Source organism: Macaca mulatta, chromosome X, assembly GCF_049350105.2.
Source record: "Macaca mulatta isolate MMU2019108-1 chromosome X, T2T-MMU8v2.0, whole genome shotgun sequence".
Lineage (NCBI taxonomy): Eukaryota > Metazoa > Chordata > Mammalia > Primates > Cercopithecidae > Macaca > Macaca mulatta.
The window spans coordinates 15283813-15306988 of record NC_133426.1 but is presented as its reverse complement, the minus strand read 5'-3'; the positions used below and the strand labels follow the sequence as shown (position 1 = coordinate 15306988).

Sequence of the window (23176 nt, the reverse complement as noted above, 5' to 3'; positions counted from 1 at the left end):
TTCTGAAGTTATAGTACTTATTTTCTACCAAGTAATGTTAATTTGCTTTCTGATAGCTCATTTCTATTTGTTTTTCACTCAACATTTTCAGACCATTAATTTGTCAAATCCCATGAGAGGAATTTATTACTTTTAACAATTCAATTGTTATTGAGTTGTTCTCCTAGAGATGGATTTTAAACTTGCGAATTTACTATACATTTTATTCACATTACTTCATGCAATTTGTGTGTGTGAATGTCTATGTGTATATATGTACATATACACTCATATTCATTCATATACATATTCATCTATATTGATTTTAGTATTCTAAATAAGACCACTTGTTTTGATCACTATGTATATGTCATCTATACAGACTTCTCACCTTGATAGTATCTTTTCACCTCACCAACTCTTTATGGTCTTTGAAATTTGTTTGAAAATTACACAATATCATTAATTATTTCATTGTTCTAAGGTTCCTGTTCCCTTCCTGTTCTCCATGTTCGTACAGAAGACCATATGCAACCATGGTTATGGTCCTTCTAGAAGCCAATCACTCTTTTTTATGTGCTTTTAGAAAGAACAAAGAACCATCTGAAGTGGATGACGCTGAAGATAAGTGTGAAAACATGAACACAATTGAAAATGGCATCCCCTGTGATCCCCTGGACATGAAGGGAGGGCACATTAATGATGCCTTCATGACAGAGGATGAGAGGCTCACCCCTCTCTGAAGGGCTGTTGTTCTGCTTCCTCAAGAAATTAAACATTTGTTTCTGTGTGACTGCTGAGCATCCTGAAATACCAAGAGCAGATCATATATTTTGTTTCACCATTCTTCTTTTGTAATAAATTTTGAATGTGCTTGAAACTGAAAAGCAATCAATTATACCCACAAACACCACTGAAATCATAAGCTATTGGCGACTCAAAATATTCTAAAATATTTTTCTGACAATATAGTGTATAAATGTGGTCATGTGGTATTTGTAGTTATTGATTTAAGCATTTTTAGAAATAAGATCAGGACTATATATATATTTTCACACTTCAAAGACCTAAGGAAAAATAAATTTTCCAGTGGAGAATACATATAACATGGTGTAGAAATCATTGAAAATGGATCCTTTTTGATGATCACTTATATCACTCTGCATATGACTAAGTAAACAAAAGTGAGAAGTAATTATTGTAAATGGATGGCTAAAAATGAAAGTATTGATATACAGGGTAGAATTTTATCCTGTTATCACACCAACAGTTGCTTATATATTTTCTGAATATCAGCCCCTAATAGGATAATTCTATTTGTTTACCATTTCTACAATTTGTAAAAGTCCAATCTGTGCTAACTTAATAAAGTAATAATCATCTCTTTTTGATTGTATGACTGATTGCGGTCTGAAATTTATTTTCACACTGTGGAACATAGTCTTGTTTTTATTGGTTATCTTTAGTCTGCTCTACAGCCCTAGAAATGAATTATTTTTGTTGTGTGTATCCTTGTTTGAAGACACCTTGTAGTTTTTAGGTTGATTCTATTTCCAGATAGGGCATGAATAATTCTAAATTCTAAGAACAAGGATTATACATTTATTAATGAAAATAAAATTTGCTACTCAATTTCCCACCACTATCACCCATAGTTAAAGTTACAGCAGTAGTCTCTAACTCACTTCCCTGCCTCCAGTGTGCCTCCTTGCATACAAACTCTAAGATAGGTAGCTGCATACAGCAGGTTTATTGGGGCATGTGCTCAGGAGATACACCTTTAAGAAGTGAGGAAGGCAAAGTGTGGTGGACAGATGTTAAGGTGGCTCCCATCATTCCCATCTCTTGGTATTCACGCCTTCATATAATGCCCTCCCCTTCAATGAGTATGGTACCTGTGGCTTGCTTCTAATGAATAGAATACAATAAAGGTGATGAGATGTCACACTCCTGCAATTACTTTATATTATATCTGAGTCTGTCTTGCTAGCAGATTTGTTTCTGAGATCTTCTTGCTGTCTTGATTCACTAAGTGGCCATGTTGGGAAAGCCCATGTAACAGAAACTGTGGTCAGCTTCTAGGACAGAGGTGTCCAATCTTTTGGCTTCCGTGGGCCAAATTTGAAGAAGAAGAATTGTCTTGGGTCACACAAAATACACGAACACGATACCTGATGAGCTAAACAAAATTCGCCAAAAATGTTTACGAATCTGTGTTGGGCCACATTCAAAGCTGCCCTGGGCTGCAGGCGGCCCGCAGGCCACAGGTTAGACAAGCTTGCTCTAGGAATTGCTGGTGACCTGTAGGCACCAAGGACAGCCTCCAACCAACAGCCATCAAGAAGCTGGAATCCTCAGTCTTACAACAAGGAAATTAATTCTGACAACCGGAGTAAGCTTGGAAGCAGATTTTTCCCCATTCAAATCTCCAGATGAGAATGCAGTCTGACCTACGCTTTGCAGCCTGAGCAGAAGAACCAGTTAGGCTGTACCCAGACTCTTGACCATGGACACTGTGAGATGATAAACGTGTATTTTTTTAAGCTGTTGAGTTTGTGGCAGCAACAGGTAACAAATAGAGTAGGATTAGGCAGAGGGAGAAACAACCAGAAACATGGTTACAATAGAAGCCTCAGCTAATGTTTCTGGAAGCTCGGGAGCTGGGGCTATTCCTGATTGAGTTAAGGGAGCAGGGCCTTTGTATCTCCACATTGACCAGGTATGCCTGTGGGTGCCTTCTGGGAGAGGGTCTATCCTTGAAAAAGGCAGTTCACTGTGGCTGGATGCAATTCCCATTGAAGGACTCAGCTGTGAGCCTTCAATAGCCAGTATTCTTAGCTGCTAGGGATGGGTGTATTGGCTTAGAAGAGGGAGCCCAGAGGTCCCCCTAGAATATCTACCGGTCGATTGTCTGTGATACAGCCTGAATGAATGCCCCAAATGTAAACCTGGTCCTGTTAATTCCTAATATAGACACTTTTAAATGGCTTATCATTATCCTTAGGCTAAAGCCACACCCCTTAACACAGGGCCTGCTAAAGTTTGACACCCCCTCCACCTCCACTTCCCTCCCTATCTTCATCTCTCACAAGTGCTCTCTCTTTTCCATCCAGTCATACATAGATCTCTCACTTCCCAGCTTTTGAACAGGCTGTTTTCTCTACCCTACCTCTCAGCCACTCTTGTACCTTGTTCTTAGGGTCTTTCTCACGTAAACATTTTGATCTGAGGAAGTCTTTGCCAGACATCCAGGATATGTGCTGCTAGAACACCCAGATAATTATACTCATCTCATTGTACTATGATTATTATTTTTAAATATGTTTTCTATGGAGGAAGGGGACCACAAAGGCAAGAGTGTTTTAGGGCCCACAGAAGTCCTAATGCAGTCTTGTCTCCGTAAACATTTTTGTAACCCACTTCACTTTGCCCTTGACCTCCAACCAGATATAGTTAACGATTGCTTTGTAATTTATGTCTACGCATTTTTATTTGTAATGATTATAACACTTCATTTTATTTACTTGTTTGTATGTTTGTATCTTCACACTAAATATAATATTCTTAGAGGTAGTGTTCAAGTCACTTAGCATAGTGCCTTGTCTGTTTCCTTATTTTCTCCCTTCCTTCTTTCTTTCCTTTATCCTACAATGTTGAGCAAAACCAAACACAATTCATGCCCTCGTGAAGCTGAAAGTCTATGTAGTCAGAGCTCAATGAATGTGTGCTAATAAACAAGCACATGAAGTGGTAGCTGTTACAAGCTCATAGTTTTACGCCCTCTGGGAGCAAAGCCTGCCCCTCTCTCTGTAAGTGGAAGAGTTTGAATATGTGGGTAGAAGATTTTTGACTTGAACACCATTTTGACTTGGGAACCATATGCTATTTAATATTAGTGGGCTTCCTTATTTTTAGAAAAGGAATGAGATTTGACCTGTTGGTTGACAAGATGTGACTTACTAAATAATTATTCTCTATCTTACGCTCTTTTGAGTGGTATACTTCAGAAGAATAATTTGACTTTGCATAGAGAAGTCTTTAACTGGTGAAACATCAGCTGAATTCAATCAGTGTGTGCTAGGATGCATAATCCAAGATATGCATTCTCAACAGGGTGTAAATTGTTCTTGGCCAGGAGAAAAAATTTGAGATATTACAGTGGTTTGCAGTTATATTAATTCATTTCCGCACCGCTGTAAAGAAATACCTGAGACTGGGTAATTTATAAAGAAAAGAGGCTTAATTGGCTCACAGCTCTGCAGGCTGTAAAGGAAGCATAGCCACTTCTGCTTCTGGGGAGGCCTCAGGAAGCTTCCAATCATGGTGGAAGGCAAAGCGGGAGCCAGGTGTCTCACATGGCAGGAGCAGGAGAAAGAGAAACCAAGGGGGGAGGTGTTGCACACTTTTAAACAATCAGATCTCATGCTAACTCACTCACTATCACGAGAACAGGACCAAGAGAATGGTGCTAAATGATTCATGAGATATCCACTCTGATGTTCCAACCACCTCCCACCAGGCTTCACCTCCAACATTGGAGACTACAATTCAATATGAAATTTGATGAGGACACAGGTCCAGATGATATCAGTAGTCCTCCAAATGATCACAGTATGTAAGCAGATAAACAGTATATCTAAGATATTAAAATTTCATGGGTTAACTATTAAGAAAAAGGTCTAAAAGACCACAATAACTAAAAGAAGATTGAGAAACACTGATTCTAGATGTTTCTTATTTTGAAGGCATGAGACAAACCCATTTTGATCATGAGACCATTTTCTTCACTGTTTATTCTGGTGGGGAGGGAATTTATTCCACTGGGGGAAGGTCTGTTTCACTAAGTATCCTTATTGGAGACGTTTTCTATGCTAGCAGAGACGTTCTGTAACCTTGACAATCAATGTAACAGCAAAATAGAGCTTATGTCTCCTGCCTACTGCCTTTGACAAACACTCTGGGTAATTAGAGAGCAGTCAATCATCAACCACACCTCTCACTTTTAATTTAATGATCCTGTAATGTGCCATGAGGGAACACATTGTGAGGTGATATGTACTGGAAACAAAATGTTGTAAAGGAAGTGGAAATATAGCTGTCATTCCAGTTTCCAAGTTCCTAGCAAAAACTACTTGATGAAACTGGAAGGACAGAAATGTCTGAAAATCAATTCACTACCGAAAGAAAATGCGCTGGGATGGTGATACCCGGACTTGCTTCACAGAAGAAATGTAAATGCAGATAACTTTTTTTTGGTGTAGTTTCATCATCTATGTTTTTCACAAGAACTAACCATTAGAAAATATAATATAAAAGAATTAAGCAAGTTATTGCATATAGAAAGAATGATAATGATCAGATTCCAGATACGAGTATCACTACACAGATTATGCACATTTATCATCATTCCTGGATGAGAAATAGGGAATAGGAGAGGACACAGATTAAAAACCAAAAAGCAAAAAGAAACGCAAAGTCCAAATTCTCAGTCCTTATTTCAATTCATGGGGTCCCTTAACATAATATTTTGTTTCCCATTTTACATCTTATTTTCCTGTATAAAATATTCTCAAGTTTAGTTACCTCAATTACGTAAGCAAATGCACGTTTTCTTTCCTTCCTTCTTCCCTTCCTTAAAAATGTATTGAATGTCCCACCACTTTACTGAAGACACCATGCTAGATTCAGATAATATAAATAGAGAAAGAATGTCCTATAAGGGACCAGTTCATTAATTATGATAAAATTAAGTTGATTACTAAGAATATTATTTTTTAAAAAATTTTGGCTTGAACAAATGAATAATTTTTAGGTGTTATTTATTGAGTCATTCTGCTCTTTATTTTCATAACATTGTTCTAAAAGGACTTTTATCTTATTCTGGGCACAGAATAAGAGCCAATTTATGATACACGACATTCATCTTTAAAAATTATTATAACACAGTAGGGCCAGTAGGGGAATGCAAGTAGTTGGTGCAAGTCTTTACAGTGGTACTGGCCAGTAGGGGAGAGTTTGGCCAATAAAAAAATGACTATTGTGTCTCTAGATGTAATTTTTCCATAATTACCCCTTGATGTCACTTATATTTTTTGAAAACTGGTGAATACATAAAGTAAATATGTGTGTGGGGTGTTGGATGAAAGAAGACATTTAATCAGATCCAGAGAAGGTACATTTTTCAACTGTCTGATGTCTTGTGACCCAATCTGGCAGTAGGATCCCAGAACAACAGAGCTAGGTCATACCCAAGACCTTTGGAAAGGGTGAAACAAGAACTCTTGGGCACGGCATAGAGCAGAGGTGAGCACTAGCCACCACAGGCAAGCAAGCCTGGAAGGTGCCATTGTCCAGTGCCTTGCTACAGTGAACAGGTGGCCCTTATTTGCAAAATTTAGCAAAAGTTTAATTATGATTCATGTCTTGATGGTTCTTGGAGTCCCCTGGACTCCATTTGTCATCCTAAGCCATTGGCTCATAGCCTGCCACATTTAATGATTTATGAAGTATTTGGCAATATTCTGTTTGTATCAAGGTTGCATTTGAAAACTTGTGAGGTAGAACCATGTAAAGTTACTGCTATGTGATCATTTTGACCCACAAAATGGCAATTTTGTATGCTTCAAGCTATTAGTTTGCTGGTCAATCCTTTGGAATTTAGGAAAGATATTTCCCCATATAAATAGATTTATGCTGATACAGCCATCAGGCCAAATCACAGTAGCATATTATCTCACAATATATCTGAAATTTTGCACATCTATACATAAAATATTAGAATGCAAACTGTTATAATGCCAGCATAATGAATACAAGCAGAAGACAACACAATTTATTAAGAATCAGCTTTTATTGTATTTTGTCAGTGCTTAAGGAAAAGCAGCGTTTTTAATTTTTAATTTTTTTCATACTCTTCTGCCAAGAATCCAGATTTTTATGGGAAAACAAGAAAGTCCATGGAACTAGTAAAGGAAACTTACAGGCATTCTGAAGACTTTTAAAGGACATTGACCCTGGTTAATTAAAAAATAGGTCTACATTTGCTATTGGCTTCACCACCATCCACTTGCTTCTCAACTCTTTGCATTCTGACTTCCATTTTCACACCTTGAGAAAACTGTTTCCTCAAAGGTCACTGTAAATTTCTGGTTGTCAAGGTCACAGCTTTTTGGTCCTCATCTCCTAAATCTCTTTGAAGCATTTTACAGTGTAGGGCACCCTGTCACCCTCTATGACAGAATCTGCTTTTTTGGCTTCTGGGATATGGCCTCATCCTTTTACTTCTTCTTCAGTCTCTCTCTCGGACCATTTCTAAAGAAGCTAGGGAAAAAGTTGAAAGAGAAAGAAAGAAACAGGTGAAAAATTATGAGTAACATTGTGTAAAGTGTAGTTGAGCTCTCAGTAGTGAAAGAAAGAACAGAATTGCATTTTGTGCATAATGAAGACAATAGAAAAAATACTTGGGGTTAATGGTTCTGTCTGCTAACTACCAATAGCTTGATTGCTATCCAGAGAAGCTTCGAAGTGAGAGAATAAAAGTATGTAAGTAGTCATTTGAATATTAAATGACTGGTGGCTTCACATAGTGAAAAAGAGCATGAAGACCAGAGGAAAACATATCCACAATCCCTTATATGCAACTCTAAAATCCAAAAACCTCTAAAAACTATTTGGTGGCAACACTTGACCTGAGCAGACATAATGCTCTTTATCATCTTCGTTTATTATGTGTAATGGTCTTTATTTATTGTACTAAATGAGACCATCATATTATTGAATGCAGAAATATTCAAGTGTTTGGTGATAGGATGCTATCCCAGATCCCACTGGGAGTAGATGAGTATACAGCATATGTACAACACTACCTTGCACTGCCTGAATTCTAATCCTAACACTACCATTTACTAACTGAGTGGCCCCAGGTGAGCAAGGTTTCATAAAAGTGGAGAGGAGGCAATCCAGTGAAAAGAACTAGTTCCCATTTTATATCAATAGACATCTTTAGAAAGGAACTAATAGTTGTTCTATATGCCCAAAGAGTTATTGGGAGAATAGAATGCAATAATATTAAACCATAAAATTAGTAAAGAAAATGTGGTCTGTAAGTGAAATTTTTCTTTATTAAAATTGTTATTGAAATTATTCAACCTGAGGCCATAAAGAAGTAAGGAAAGGGTTTACTTAAGGGAAATACTTTGATATATGAATATGTAATTGTTCCTATGATGACTAAATATTTAGAAGTAGGATAACCTATCCATCTGGAAAAATGCAACCACATATTGATCTACTCTGCTAGGGAGTGTAGATAATGTATCTATCTATTTGAATTTTCAACACAAAGAAATTAAACAAGACACTGCAAAACTCTACTAGTATAGTTGCAAAAAACAAACTGCAGAGAGAGAGAGAGAGAGAGCACGTGCAAGAGAGATTGAAAAGCTAATTATACCAGTATTAACTTCCATCCAATCAGGTAATGATGACCATGTTTTAAAATGATTACTTTTTTTTTCTGACCATGACTATCGTTGTACCAGTTGACATTTATTGAATCAACTGGCTTCCCAATCAATTCAGTTAAAAAAAGTTTATCTGATGGATGGACAAGCTATTTTGTTAAATTAACTAGTCAATATGGTAAATCTTTGTGGATTGGTCAAATTCTAATGCTACTTAGACTCTCTTGTACTGAGGATTGGTGCCTCTGACTTATCTGCCAGGTATGTGGGGGATGAGTCACCTGTTCTATTTCTTCATTGCTTGGGGCTCCTGCAAGCAAGAACTCAAAGGTCCTTGAGAAGACAGGGCCATAAGCCAGCAGGGGAACAATCTATTGCTCTGATAAGCCTTTTGGCTTTCATCTGGGACAATTCCAGGTGACGTAATGTGCTCTTGTGAGAGCTAAAGAAAATTTAAACCAATGAATATAAGAACTAAAATCTGCATGCTCAAAAGTGGTAGAGGTTTGCCAAAGTTAATATCTCTGCCATCATTGCAAGAGCTATCAAGGCCCTTATTAAATTCCCATCACATATTATATTTGTTTGCTAGATTATCATCTGCACAGCTATAAAGGGGGAATACCAAGGTTCATTTTAGTAGTGCAATGATTGCAGAAAGCCTCAGGTTACTGTTTTGAACACATTGCTTTGACACAGCACATTTCAATAGATCAGTAAACAAAACACAATTTACAAAACCTCCCCAAGGATTATGCTGGAGTCCTTTTGTGGGGAGAGAGGTGGGAAGTTGAGGGTGTTGTGGGATGTTAGAAATCAATGTACTTGGCAGTTTTTTTTCATAGTTTCATAGTTCTTTTTATCTTTGTGCTAAGAATTCAAATAGATACCTGATATATCTACCTATTCCCTTCTACCACCTTCCTGCGAGATCTATGTGTCTTACCAGAAGAATAGGTTATCTAACTTCCAAGGTTTAGTCATTGAGGATATGAATATTTATATGTAAAGTAAAATATTTTTCCTAAATAAATCTTTTTTTTCCTGTAGTTTGTGGACTCGAGTAGTTTCAATAACATAAAAATTGTGTTCACAGGTCTTATTTTGTTCATTAATTCTTACTGTTTTTCATTATTTCATTTAACTCACTACAATTAGTAATACTTGCCTTATCCCTTTGGATGGAGATCTAAGAGATAGGATCTCCATCCAAAGGGATAAGGCAAGTATTACTAATTGCATTCAACGAAAGAAGAAACAGAGGCTAAGCGAACTTAAATATGTTGCCTGAAATCATACAGCATTTAAAAATGTTCACAGGTTGTGTTATAGGATTCATAGTGATAGATTGTTTTTGTTTCTATTTGAAATTATGATTGTTCTATTTTTACCTTATGCCCATTTAAAACATACTTTGTCATTGACATGATTTGGATGCTTGTCCCTTCCAAATATCATGTTGAAATATGATCCTCAGTGTTGGAAGTGGGGCTTAGTAGGAGCTGTTTGGGTCATGGGGTCAGATCCCTCATGAATGGCTTGGTGCCTTCCCGCATGGTAATGAGTTCACGCAAGATGTGGTTATTTAAAAGAGCCTAGCACCTCTCCTCCTCCTCTTTCTTGCTCCCTCTCTTGCCATGTGACTCTCCTGCTCACCCTTCCCCTTCCACCATTTGGGTCGGGATCCCAAAAGCTTTTACTTCCTGAGATCCTGGCCAGAAGCAGATGCTGTTGCTGTGCTTGCACAGTCTGCAGAACCATGAGCCAACAAAACTTCTTTTCTTTATAAATTACCCCTCTTCAGGTATTCCTTTATAGACATACAAAATGGACTAAGGCAGTCATCAACTCCTCTTCCTGGAATAACTTGAAGATATCATCTTCACCATAACAGGTGTATACTCAATGGAGAATAAGAACTGGGATTGGAACGTCTGCAAAACTTATGACTGAATAATGTGCAGTGTGGTCGCCAGAGTGAGTATTGATCCAAACCAAACACAGAACCATGGGAAACGGCATAGAGGGAAATCAGAATCTTAGACAATTTGGGTATATTTCACAACTGGACATTTTAAAATGCGGATTATAGTTGTGCTTTAGCATTTACGTAGCACTCTGGTCAATTGTTTGTTGGCTATTCCTGTGCTATACCTTGATTTAAGCCATTTGTTGTTTATGCTTTTCTTTTCTTTTTTTCTTTTCTTTCATTTTTTAAAAATTTGAGTCAGAGTTTTGCTCTGGTTGCCCAGGCTAGAGTGCAATGGTGCAATCTCAGCTCATTGCACCCGCTTCCCGGGTTCAAGTGATTCTCCTGCCTCAGCCTCCTGAGTAGCTGGGATTACAGGCACATGACACTATGCCTGGCTAATTTTTGTATTTTTAGTAGAGATGGGGTTTCACCACGTTGGCCAGGCTGGTCTTGAACTCCTGACCTCAGGTGATCCACCTGCCTCGGCCTACCAAACTGCTGGGATTACAGGCATGAGCCACAGTGCCCAGCTATTTATGCTTTTCTTGTGAGTAACGCGGGGCATATTTCAGAGCCTCTGACAAAGACTATGTCTAGAACTACATCACTCCTTATCCTCCCGGTATTGAGCCAGGTTTAAGTAGAGAAAGAAAGTCCTGACATATCATGTTAAAACAGAAAACCAGATCATATCATTCCTTTACTGAAACTTCTCCGTATCTCCTCATCTCTCCCAGGGTAGAAGCCAAAGTCTTTAAATGGTAACCAGACCCCACACAATCTTTTCTCAACCTCTGTGAACCCCCTACTATTTTTCATTATAAAAGTTGTCATACATAAAGAGAAGTTGGATGAATAGTACGATAAACACCCATGTATCTACCAATTTGATCTAACAATTCAAAACTAACATTATGAAGGGCTTGGAGAGATTAGAGTCCTGGGAGGGTTGGGAATGAAAAGAGAGAGGACCTACCAGATCAGACTGTTGGAGATGGAATGCAAGGTGGGCTAGACTGCCTATTGAACTGAGTTGCTCACAAAGTGGGAGTGGGCATGGTGGAGGGGTGGGGGAACAGGCCACACTGGGCTGTGGTCAGGGATTATTCCCAGAGAAGCAGTTGAGTGGAGCCCTGGCAGCCCATGTCCTTGCCCTTGGTCAGGGCCACACTCAAACCCTCCCCAGCAGAGCATCTATTCTACAAACCCTCCAGTGACATAGATTACACAACATCCTTCAATAGTCTGCATCAATGTTTCAAACTGTGAAGTGATTCTCCCTGAAGACTAAACATGAGGTTTCACTGTGTTCTTTCAGTACATTTCGTCCTGTTCTTTTCTTGTGAGAAACAGCTATCTGGGCAATATCTCCTGTGTGTTGACGTCAACAAATTTCAAGGCAAAAGTACTCTGTCATTTTCATCTATTTTTTAAAATGATAATTATTTTCTTCTTTAATAACCTTACTAGTTCTTCTGAACCTTTACCGCATCCCATGGAAAGAGGCAGGGGTTGCAATCAGAAACACACTGACAGATTAAACCCCAGTTCTCTAACTGGATGACGTAGAGCTACTTACTAACCTTGCTGAGGATTTGAAAAATAACAGCTTCCTGTAAGGTGGTTGTGAGCACTCAGTGAGGTAAGGTACATTTGTGCCCTAGACATAGTAAGTACTTAAAGTTTTAGTTATCCCCACTGTGTTGTTCTAGTCAGAGCTAATTACCTGGACTGACATTTTATGTTTTATTTATTTATTTCTGATTTCTTTTCTTTTCTTTTTTTTTGAGATGGAGTCTCACTCTGTCACCCAGGCTGGAGTGCAGTGGTGCAATCTTAGCTCACTGCAACCTCCGCCTCCCAGGTTCAAGCAATTCTCGTGCCTCAGCCTCCCGAGTAGCTAGGATTACAGGTGTGTGCCACCATGCCCGGCTAATTTTTGTATTTTTAGTAGACAGGGTTTCACCATATTGGCCAGGCTGGTTTCGAACTCTTGACCTCAAGTGATCTGCCCACCTCAGCCTCCCAGAGTGCTGGGATTACAGGTGTGAGCCACCATGCCTGGCCTATTTCTGGTTTCTTCTACTTGTTATGGAGACCACAGCTTATACATGCATATACGTGTCCCAAAGGACTAGATTATTTTGTGCTTGAATGCCTTGGGAGCTTTGCTACTAGGAATAGGTGATTTACTATTCTCCTTGGCCCCAACTGAGATGTGGGGAGGTGGAATCATGCACACATGTTAGTTCCTGAGAACACTATGTTCATAGCACTACATAGATCAGCGCTCCTCAATCTTGGTACTTGACATTTGGGGCCAAATAATTCTTGGTTGTGGGAGGCTATCATGCATACTGTATAATGTTTAGTAGTATCCCTGGTCTCTACCAACTAGATGCAGTAGTACCCTCCCCTCAGTGTGACAACCAAACATGTCTCCTGGGAGACAAAATCACCCTGGTTGAGAACCACTGTTCTATATCTCTGATATAGTGCTTTGAAGAGCACAAATTACTGCCATGCCAACTGAGGTTGTCATCTGTGAGTCTGTGATCTCTAATTACTCTCTATCTTGAATATTCTGACCCTACTGAAAAAAACATGGCCTGTTACCAAGGTAGAAGAGAGCACCAGTTGTCACCTTTCAGTGAAAATCAGGAAGAAAAATGCAGTATAAGAAATTCAAGGGCAAACTATGTTTGTAATTCATGCCAGTTTGAGGTCATCGTGGAACCAAAGATTTTTATGCTTCCTTATGCTTTAACTGTCCCTCTCTTTAATGCCTCTGATCAGAATTCTCTCAGAAAGCCCTTTCTGACTACAAAGATTCTGGGCCTGAGGACAGATTGCTAAGGTTCAAATCCGAGTCCCATTGATTTCCAGTTGTGTGACCTTGATTCTGTGCCACGGTTTCCTCATCTAAAAAATGGGAATGATGCTATTACTCACCTCATAGGGTTTTGTGAGGATTTAGTAAGGGAGCACATGTAAAGCAGTTAAACTGTTTGGCACATAATAAGCACTCAACAAAATTTGGATATTATTATTGCGAGAAGTAGTAGTAGTCTCTATAATTCAGAGTCTCATCTCCGTCAGAAAGCCTGCCGGACTCCTTGAGCCCACTTTGACCTCTTATATCTCTGAAATCATAAAAGGTCTTACGATTTTATAGATCAAAGCTTATTCACATTATCTTTTATCTGGGCCATTTGAATAAAATGTCCCAATAGCAAAAGGATGTTTTAGCCATAAATTACGTGTTCTACATGATTTGCATTTTCTCATCCACCTCATAAATTGAGTAAGTAGTTGTTAACACCATTTGGGGGGGTCTATATACCTGTACAAAATTGGATAGTGGTTTGGGGAACTCTCTCCTCTCTTATCAGAATTTCCTCCTCCTCGTCCTCTCTTATCTGGTTATTTCATATGTAGTCAGTAGGTAGAGACATCAGCATGATATTGGTACTAACGTGGAAGCTCCCCTGAAGACTGAGGCAAAATTCATAAAGATGATCTGGGAAGGTCAAAAAAGCTTTGGATGATACCAACTACCAAATCCAGTGAAAAGACTAAGCAGAGAAAGACACTCACTATGAGAGTTCCTCCAGGTATGTTCTCAAATTTCCAATTTTTATAATTGCTTCATGACTTCATCCTTGTAGAGGTTGCTCAGTCCTTGTCTGCCTTTCAACCAATGTTGAAAAACATTGCTGATCACTGAGATCTAAAAATAACATCTTGTAGCATGATGGCAATATCCAAATTTCAAGGCAACAGGGCCCCAATTCCTTTCTGTATTGAATCCAAATTAATATTATTAAGACCTACCACATTTTGACTGTCCCCAGAAAAGATGCAAGGCTTCCCTAGAATTTTCACTGTGTAATTTCTAGGCACTGAACATATTTTACAGCCAAAGAACACTCCTGATGAGATTGAAGACAGGTTGGTAAATCTTAGGAGGGTCTTTGGTGGCAAAGAATGAAGTAGGAGTAAAGCTCTTGTACAACTTAGCTTCTAGTTTTTATATATTCATTGTGACATTACATCTATGGCATCATCAAAAACCAAGGGATTTTTATTTAAAACATGATAGACTATAAGACCTCAGAAAAGTTCTTTTTTTTTTTTTTTTTTTTTTTTTTTTGAGACGGAGTCTCGCTCTGTCACCCAGGCTGGAGTGCAGTGGCCGGATCTCAGCTCACTGCAAGCTCCGCCTCCCGGGTTCACGCCATTCTCCTGCCTCAGCCTCCCGAGTAGCTGGGACTACAGGCACCTGCCACCTCGCCCGGCTAAGTTTTTGTATTTTTAGTAGAGACAGGGTTTCACTGTGTTACCCAGGATGGTCTCGATCTCCTGACCTCGTGATCCGCCCGTCTCGGCCTCCCAAAGTGCTGGGATTACAGGCTTGAGCCACCGCGCCCGGCCAGAAAAGTTCTTATAATTGCAAGTACATGTATTCATGTGGCATAAAAATTGAAGCCCTTGCCCTTTGACCTTTGACTTCCAGATTGGTCCTCTTTGAAGTTCAGATATTAAGCACCTGAAAATTTACAAAGTAACTTACCCATTCCCTATGTCTGTAATTTTTAGAAATGAGATGGTTCTATGACCTCTCATATCTTCCCCCACATCTCCCTCACTAATCACTTGCTTAGGTTCTATATACAGAGAAAACAAAGGAGTCCTTCAATCAAATAAACATTAGCATCCTTGGGCAGGGGACCAGTCTTACAGAATAATCTAGAGCAAAACGTCAAAGCCCCAATTAAGATCCCTTTTCTTACTATAGACCAGACCAGCAAGCTTCCCTCTGAGCCTCACCCCGGTCCTTCTACCTTTCCAGAGATCTGATGTCTCCAAAGTAGTTCCTAGCCTTGAAGCTTATAATTTCTCATGCACCACTGGTGTTAATAAGTTCTTATCTGGGAATATTGTGTGTCATAGAGGGGCACAAATGGAAAGAGAATTTGATACCTTGTAGAATAACTATCACATATTCTGCCATGCCATTCTGTCTTTGCAATCATTATTTTTTTCTCTCTCAGGACTTTAGGCATATTATTTTTGTGATGTCCTAATGTGATAACTTGTTAACAGGTGTGGCATGTCTGAGAACTCCAAGTCATAATCATCTTATCCTAATTCTCTTGATACATTGTTTGGGAAAAAATGCATCCAAATATGGCTGCCAAAACAGTTTCTTGGTTTAGCCAGCATTCTGGCCTCTTTGCATGTGTCTGTGACTACTTGGCTATCTCATCTTTGCTGAAGTTAATGGCTGGTTATTAGGACCACACTTAATAAATAGCAGCTCCTCAAGGAATGGCATGGACTCTTGATAGCATTCTAACCTCTTGAGTTCAGAGCCCTCCAGATTGTGGAATAAATTAGCAATGCTAGAATTACCAGCCCTATGTTTTGCTGACCCACTTTAAAGAATGTTTACACCTCCTGAATCTTGATCTACAATACTTATTTTTATAGGCCATTTTATATTTATATCCTAGAATACTATTATTTTATGGAATATTCCACTTGGATATTCCAATTAGAACAATATCCTACATCTCACCATCTAGGGATTCTTATAACTGCAGCTATGGGAAAATCAGTGCTAGCTTATGGCCACAGATGGGCCAGCATTGGGTAGGAGTGAAGAATTAATGTCATATTAAAATAAAAAGTAGAAGAATAAATTTCAGCATACATTTTTATAAAATAAAAATTATTAATGAAACCAACTGGAGGGATTTCCATTGCTGTTACCTCATTCCTTGACACCCACTTTCAGTCATCAATGAGCTTTGGCATCACGGTAGTTGCAACGTAAATATGGTTCTTTTCATACAATGCTGGAGTGTCCTCATTTCTCTTGTTGCCTAAAACATTAATTGTGGGCTGAGATATCTGGCTCAGGGAAAAGACTAACCAGTGTTCAACACTTGGCTTGGCTACTTAGTAAATAATAGCATGACCTTGGGAGAAGAAGCAGCTTGACTGAGGTAAATTTCATTTATGCCCTCCCCACGCCCCCCCGCCTTTTTTTTTGAGATGGAGTCTCGCTCTGTCACCCAGGCTGGAGTGCAGTGGCGCGATCTTGGCTCACTGCAACCTCCACCTCCCGGGTACAAGCAATTCTTCTGCCCCAGCCTCCTGAGTAGCTGGAACTACGGGCGTGCACTACCATGCCTGGCTAATTTTTGTATGTTTAGTAGAGAAAGGGTTTCACCATATTGTCCAGGCTGGTCTCAAACTCCTGACCTCAGGTGATCCACCCACCTCAGCCTCCCAAAGTGCTGGGATTACAAGCCTGAGCCACTGCCTGGGCCTTTCATTTTCTTCATCTATAAGAAGGTAGTAACAATGCCGTTTTTACAGGGTCATTTGGTAGATTCAGTGACAACACATGTAAGGCATTTAGCCCAATGCCTGACTTACAGTAATCATGCTGTTTTTCTCTCACATCTTTTACCATAGTAACTTGAATCATAGCTTCCAAATCTCATTTTGTTCTAGAAAATTTTTCCACCTTTTTTTCAGTTGATGCTAATCTCTATCCATCACATTCTGTGGATGGGCAAAAAAACAGATGAAGTATGCCATATGAAAATGAATTATGCTACACACAGGGTAGACAAATGAGCTTCTTTCCCTCTTCTTCCTCCTTACTACTGAGTTGCTGAACAATGTCTGTATTCAATAAATATGTATTGTGTGTATCTATTATGCACCAGCCACTTTTCTAAGCAGCTGAAGATACAGCAGTGAACAAAATAGAGAAAAGTTCCTGCCCTCTTGGAGCTTATATTTTAGTGGAGAGAGACAGATAATAAAGGAATACATTAGTAAAACATGTCATTATCAGTACAGTGTAGCAGATGGTGGTGTCATGAAAAAAATATAGGATGGATGTTGTATAAATAGTGCCACTATATGTGTATGTTGTGGTGATAGGGAGGATAAATTTTAATTAGGTGATTGGGTAGCTTGAGCTCTACTCCTTGACTCATTAAAAAAGAGAATCATAATATTTAAAAAACAATTCAAGTCATCAGATTGGCAGGAGGCAAAAACAGTGTTTAGTAAAATTGGGACTTTATATCCTTGACCAGCATTCCTGGGACCACTGCTGGATTTAGTAAAGCTGGCCCTATTGAGTTATTGTTCCGTTAGTTCTCTGTGAGGTCTCTTCTTCCAACTTAATAGAAGGGACTCTATGAGTGAATAGGAAGGTTGAGGTTGGAGTCTGTAACTAGCTTTGACCAAGCCCCACTGATGGCTCAGACCAGACAAATCCCTTAGAAGATGAGGAGGGAGGAATACAATGAGGTCTCGAAGATGAGCCTGCTAGACCTCAAGAAGACAACTACTGTTGAACATTTCCAGTTGGATCAGAAAACATGACTCTTATACACAATCCATAGACTGAGGTGGAGGCCAAGAAAATAAAGGTGTATTTTAAGATATTTAGAGTCAATTAGGAAGCACTGACCAAAGTATAAAATTCTTCGGTCACCCTCAGACTCTAGCTGAGATGCCAGAGCTGGTTCCACAAGTCTTCTATGCCTTAAATGCCCACCAATGTTGCAGCCTTGACCTGGATTGGGTCTAAGCCCTTGACTTTGACTATCTGTCATGTCAGCTGACTTTCCTGAACTGGCACCTTGTCTCAATTTAACCACCCTATGCTTCTGAGATGTTTCTACTTTACCATAAACCAGTGAAGACTACGATGCTCTGGCCAAGATCCTGAAACTCCTGTTTCTCTTTCCTGTTCATTCCACAGATGGCTTTTTTTTTTTTTTTTTTTTTTTTAAGTCCTGGGATACATGTGCAGAATGTGCAGGTTTGTTACATAGATATACATGTTCCATGGTGGTTTGCTGCACCTATCAACCCATTACCTAGGTTTTAAGGCCCACATGCATTAGGTATTTGTCCTAATGCTCTCCCTCCCCTTACCCCCCTACCTCCCGACAGGCCCCAGAGTGTGATACTCCCCTCCCTGTGTCCATGTGTTCTCATTGTTCAACACCCACTTATGAGTGAGAACATGTGGTGTTTTTTGTTTGTTTGTTTTGTTTTGTTTTTGTTCCTGTGTTAGTTTTCTGAGAATGATGGCTTCCAGCTTCATACATGTCCCTGCAAAGGACATGAACTCATTCTTTTTCATGGCTGCATAGTAAGTATTCCATGGTATATATGTGCCACATTTTCTTTATCCATTCTATCATTGATGGGAATTTGGGTTGGTTCCAGGTCTTTGCTATTGTGAATAGTGCTGCAGTAAACATACATGTGCATGTGTCTTTATAGTAGAATGATTTATAATCCTTTGGGTATATACCCAGTAATGGGATTGCTGGGTCAAATGGTATTTCTGGTTCTAGATCCTTGAGGAATTGCCACAGTGTCTTTCACAATGGTTGAACTAATTTACACTCCCACCAGCGTGTAAAAGCATTCCTATTTCTCCACAGCCTTGCCAGCACCTGTTGTTTCCTGACTTTTTAATGATCGCCATTCTAACTGGTGTGAAATGGTATCGTATTGTGGTTTTGATTTGCATTTCTCTAATGACCAGTGATGATGAGCTTTTTTTCATATGTTAGCCACATAAATGTCTTCTTTTGAGAAGTGTCTGTTCATATCCTTTGCCCACTTTTTGATGGGGTTGTTTGTTTTTTCTTATAAATTTGTTTAAGCTCCTTGTAGATTCTGGATATTAGACCTTTGTCAGATGGATAGATTGGAAAAATTTTCTCCCATTCTGTAGATTGCCTGTTCACTCTGAGGATGGTTTCTTTTGCTGTGCAGAAGCTCTTTAATTAGTTCTCATTTGTTGAGCTGGGCGTGGTGGCTCACACTTGTAATCCCAGCACTTTGGTAGGCTGAGGCGGGTGGATCACCTGAGGTCAGGAGTTTGAGACCAGCCTGGCCAACATAGTGAAACTCCATCTCTACTAAAATCATACAAAAATTAGCTGGGCGTGGTGGTGGACACCTGTAATCCCAGCTAGTAGGGAGGCTGAGGCATTAGAATCGCTTGAACCTGGGAGGCGGAGGTTGCAGTGAGTCGAGATCGTGTCATTGGACTTCAGCCTGGGCAACAAGAGTGAAACTCCATCTCAAAAAGAAAAAAAAAAATTTGATCCCATTTGTCATTTTTGGCTTTTGTTGCAATTGCTTTTGGTGTTTTAGTCATGAAATATTTTGCCATGCCTAAGTCCTGAATGGTGTTGCCTAGGTTTTCTTCTAGGGTTTTTATGGTTTTGGGTTTTACATTTAAGTCTTTAATCCATCTTGAGTTAATTTTTGTAAAAGGTGTAAGGAAGGGGTCGGCTTTCTGTTTTCTGCATATGGCTAGTCAGTTTTCCCAGCACCATTTATTAAGTAGGGAATCCTTTCCCCACTGCTTGTTTTTATCAGGTTTGTCAAAGATCAGATGGTTGTAGATGTGTGGTTTTATTTCCGAGGTCTCTGTTCACAGATGGCTCTTCTAAGGAGAGTTGTTTCAAGTAACTTTCCCCCCTCTTTATCCTTCCAATTTCCCTCCTGAGGTCTAGACTTCAATAATTTTCAGTACACTGGGATTTTGAAGAGGTAAGATCTTTTCTTTTTAGTTTAGCTTAGAGACAATATTTGACTAACCATCTCCAGCTGAGAATTCTCCAATTTGTATCTCCATCCTTGACCTCTCTGCCAAACTCCAGATTTGCCTTCTCAACATCTACACTTGGGTTGCCAATAGATATCATAAACTTAACTAAACTTCCAGTCTTCCCTTTAAGCCTATTTTACCAGCAACCTCCTTCTAGTTGTTCAATCCAAAAACCCTGGAGTATCTTTTACTCTTTCTTTCATAGCCTACATCCAATTCACCAGCAAATCTCGTTTGCTCTACTTTTAAAATGTATTAAAAATCCAGTCACGTCTCATCAACTCTACTGTTACCAGCAAGCCACCATTATATTTCATTTGGATTATTGCAATAGCTTCCTCAGTGGTCTTTCTGCCTGTAGTCTTGCCCCATATGTGGTTTGTTTTTCGTATAGTGGCCAGAGGGATTCCTTTTTTTTTTTCTGAGGCAGGGTCTCACTCCTGTCGCCCAGGCTGCAGTTCCATGGTGTGATCATGGCTCACTGCAGCCTCAACTTCCTGGTTTCACATGATCCTACCACCTCAGCCTCCCAAGTAGCTGGGACTACAGGCACATACCACCACACCTGGCTAATTTTTTGTAGTTTTAGTAGAGATGGGGTTTTGCCATGTTGCCCAGGCTGGTCTTGAACTCTTGGGTTCAAGAGACCCTCCCGCCGTGGCCTCCCAAAGTGTTGGGATTACAGGTGTGAGCCACTGTGCCTGGCCCAGGATTTCTTTTAAATGTAAGTGGTACTGTGTAACTCTTCTGTTCAAATTCTACCATGCATCCCATCTCACTTAGGATAAATGCTCATGTTTTGCTTCTAAAGTCTTAGATGTAAATTTATACTAGTGATTTCCTTGCTCTAGTGCTCCCTGATATTTTGTACAGTGTAGGTATCAAAATAAATTAGGGTTACTGTGGCAAACACTGTACTATCGTAAATTCAGGCCAGTAACAATCAGTATAACCTTCTTGGAATCCAATGTTTATTCTTACAGATTTGAACTCTGTCTATTGAAACTATTTATCAATTTGGTTAATGAAGATTATCTTTGCTGTATCTTTAGTGTTTGAAATGTTTGTTTTCTGGTGCCATAAAGAAATAGTATTTGAACATAGATTTAATTTTTTTAGTAAGGCTATTTTTATACTTTCTGTAGAAAGGGTCCACTTGCCAGTAGTTTTGTTACGAGAGTATACCGAACAAAGGAGATAGGGTTATAAATCACTTGACGCGTCTACCCTACTGTTGTGTCTGGTTTTTATTGGCTGGAACGGGACCTCACATTTTGTGTTTGTCTTGATTGGCTAGCAACTTAGAACTTTTTCAAAGAGGCAAAGGCAGAGGAGAACAAAGGAAGGAGGAAGTAACTTGTGGAATGTTGAGAAAGGTAAAAACCCCTTCAAATAAGGAACAGGAACAGGCTATGACCTAATGCTTGTTTGGAGCAGTATTAAGGATGCCAGGGCAAATATTTAGGTTAAATTGTGGGGGCTAAGAGCATAAAGTACATTGATTTTTTTTTATTATGGCTAGCAGATATTTAAGAATGTTAACACAGGTTTTTGAATGAATTTTGCTTCTAAGAGAAGTTATTATTTATTCCTAATTAGACAGGGAGGAAAGTCTTTGAAGAGGAACCTCTACTTTACTTTTTACATTTAGGAAAAAAGGGACTGCTATGCAACTAAAAATGTAAACAGGAAAGAGCTTTAGCTTTTGTTTCGGGCTGAGAGGCCAACTTGTTATTTATTTTCTGTAAAGCACTTATAAATTCACTTTGTGTGATAAACATGTGGTCAAAATCAATTGTACTGAATGTAAATAGTTCTTGACCATGCAAAGTTTTGAATTTCTCTGTGCGTTGTATTCCTGATACCCTTCCTTGTTCTGTCAGCAGTATTAATCAATAAGAAATTGAACAAAACATCCTTTCTTTTCTGATGTTTACCGAAGTTATCCACCCAACTTGGGGAACTGGAAGAGGTTTCTCCTATAGCTATTTGGCAACCTCACCATTTGTGACTCAGTTGGAAGGATATAAAAAGTTGAACAGTAAGGGAAATATGGATTTCAAAGTCTATGTACTTTGCTCTAGCAGAATAAAGACCCACCCTCAGATTTCAGCCTATGAAAAGGGAGGTTTCTAGTTGAACTCCATGGTTATCTAGTTTCCATTTAGGTTTTAGCAGATAGCAGATCAGAAACAGGGAGGGGACTTGTGGAGGGCAGGGCTACTAAAAGTTGATACTGTGACTGTGAACTCAGAATGTGCAGAAACAGCAGAATTAATAGCAATAAAGCTGTTGAGCCATTTAATGTAAAGCCTTGAAGACATTGTGACATTATAGCTTAGCCAGTAAATATTATTTAAGATCATGACACTGAGTCATTTGAAAAATAACCCTAAAATAATGTCCAGGCAACATCCCGATCAGGATGGAATATATTGAAGAAAAATTTCTACCTAAAATGGTTTAAAAATGTATAACTGGTGTAATCAAAGCAGTACATTTTAATTTTGCTTATGCGGGCCTGCCTCTTCTCAGAATATGACAGATTGATGAGGACTTATTAGACATACATGAAGTTAGCAGATAACTGAACCCATGACTCTGTGGAGAGAAAAGGTCTCTTAAGACATCTGGGATCAAAATGCAGCCCCATTGCCTATCAGTTGTGGAAGTTTGAATTAATCATAGGAACATTTGGTTTCCTTAATTATAAAATGGATATCACTATTTCTACCTGTAAAGTTGTTGTGAAGAGTTTATGTACCAGACCAGGTACAAAGCATATGCGACCAACAGATACAACATCTGTAAATATTGAGAGGGAGTCATTTACCTTTATGACTTTCCCCTTCTTCCTCAAGATAGCGTGACAGACTCAAGTTTTCTCTTCTCTGTATGTAGGAAGTTTTATACCAGGACCTGACCATGATTGGGTGATGAAAGCACGCTGAGAGGTTCTCCATGGCTGGGCTCACGTAGACTGCTGGCTGACTCCCCTTTCCTTTCATGTATGACTACTCATCCCATTGGTGAGCTCCTCCATCCTGCTGTTTCAGCACAGACTAGCAGAATTCTCCTACAATGCAGGATCCT

The 23176-nt window shown here is 39.2% G+C and overlaps 1 protein-coding gene across 2 annotated transcripts in view; it reads left to right on the top strand.

The window, feature by feature from the left end:
• CLTRN (collectrin, amino acid transport regulator) overlaps nucleotides 1–1478 on the top strand; it is a 55945-nt gene extending 54467 nt beyond the window's left edge. Inside the window, 1 exon segment of one of the 2 annotated variants that reach the window (NM_001194195.2) lies at nucleotides 566–1478. In NM_001194195.2, coding sequence (NP_001181124.1) covers nucleotides 566–722 — 157 coding nt within the window. In that variant the 3' untranslated portion in view covers nucleotides 723–1478. 2 annotated transcript variants of the gene reach the window in all.
• Nucleotides 1479–23176: the final 21698 nt, after the last annotated feature.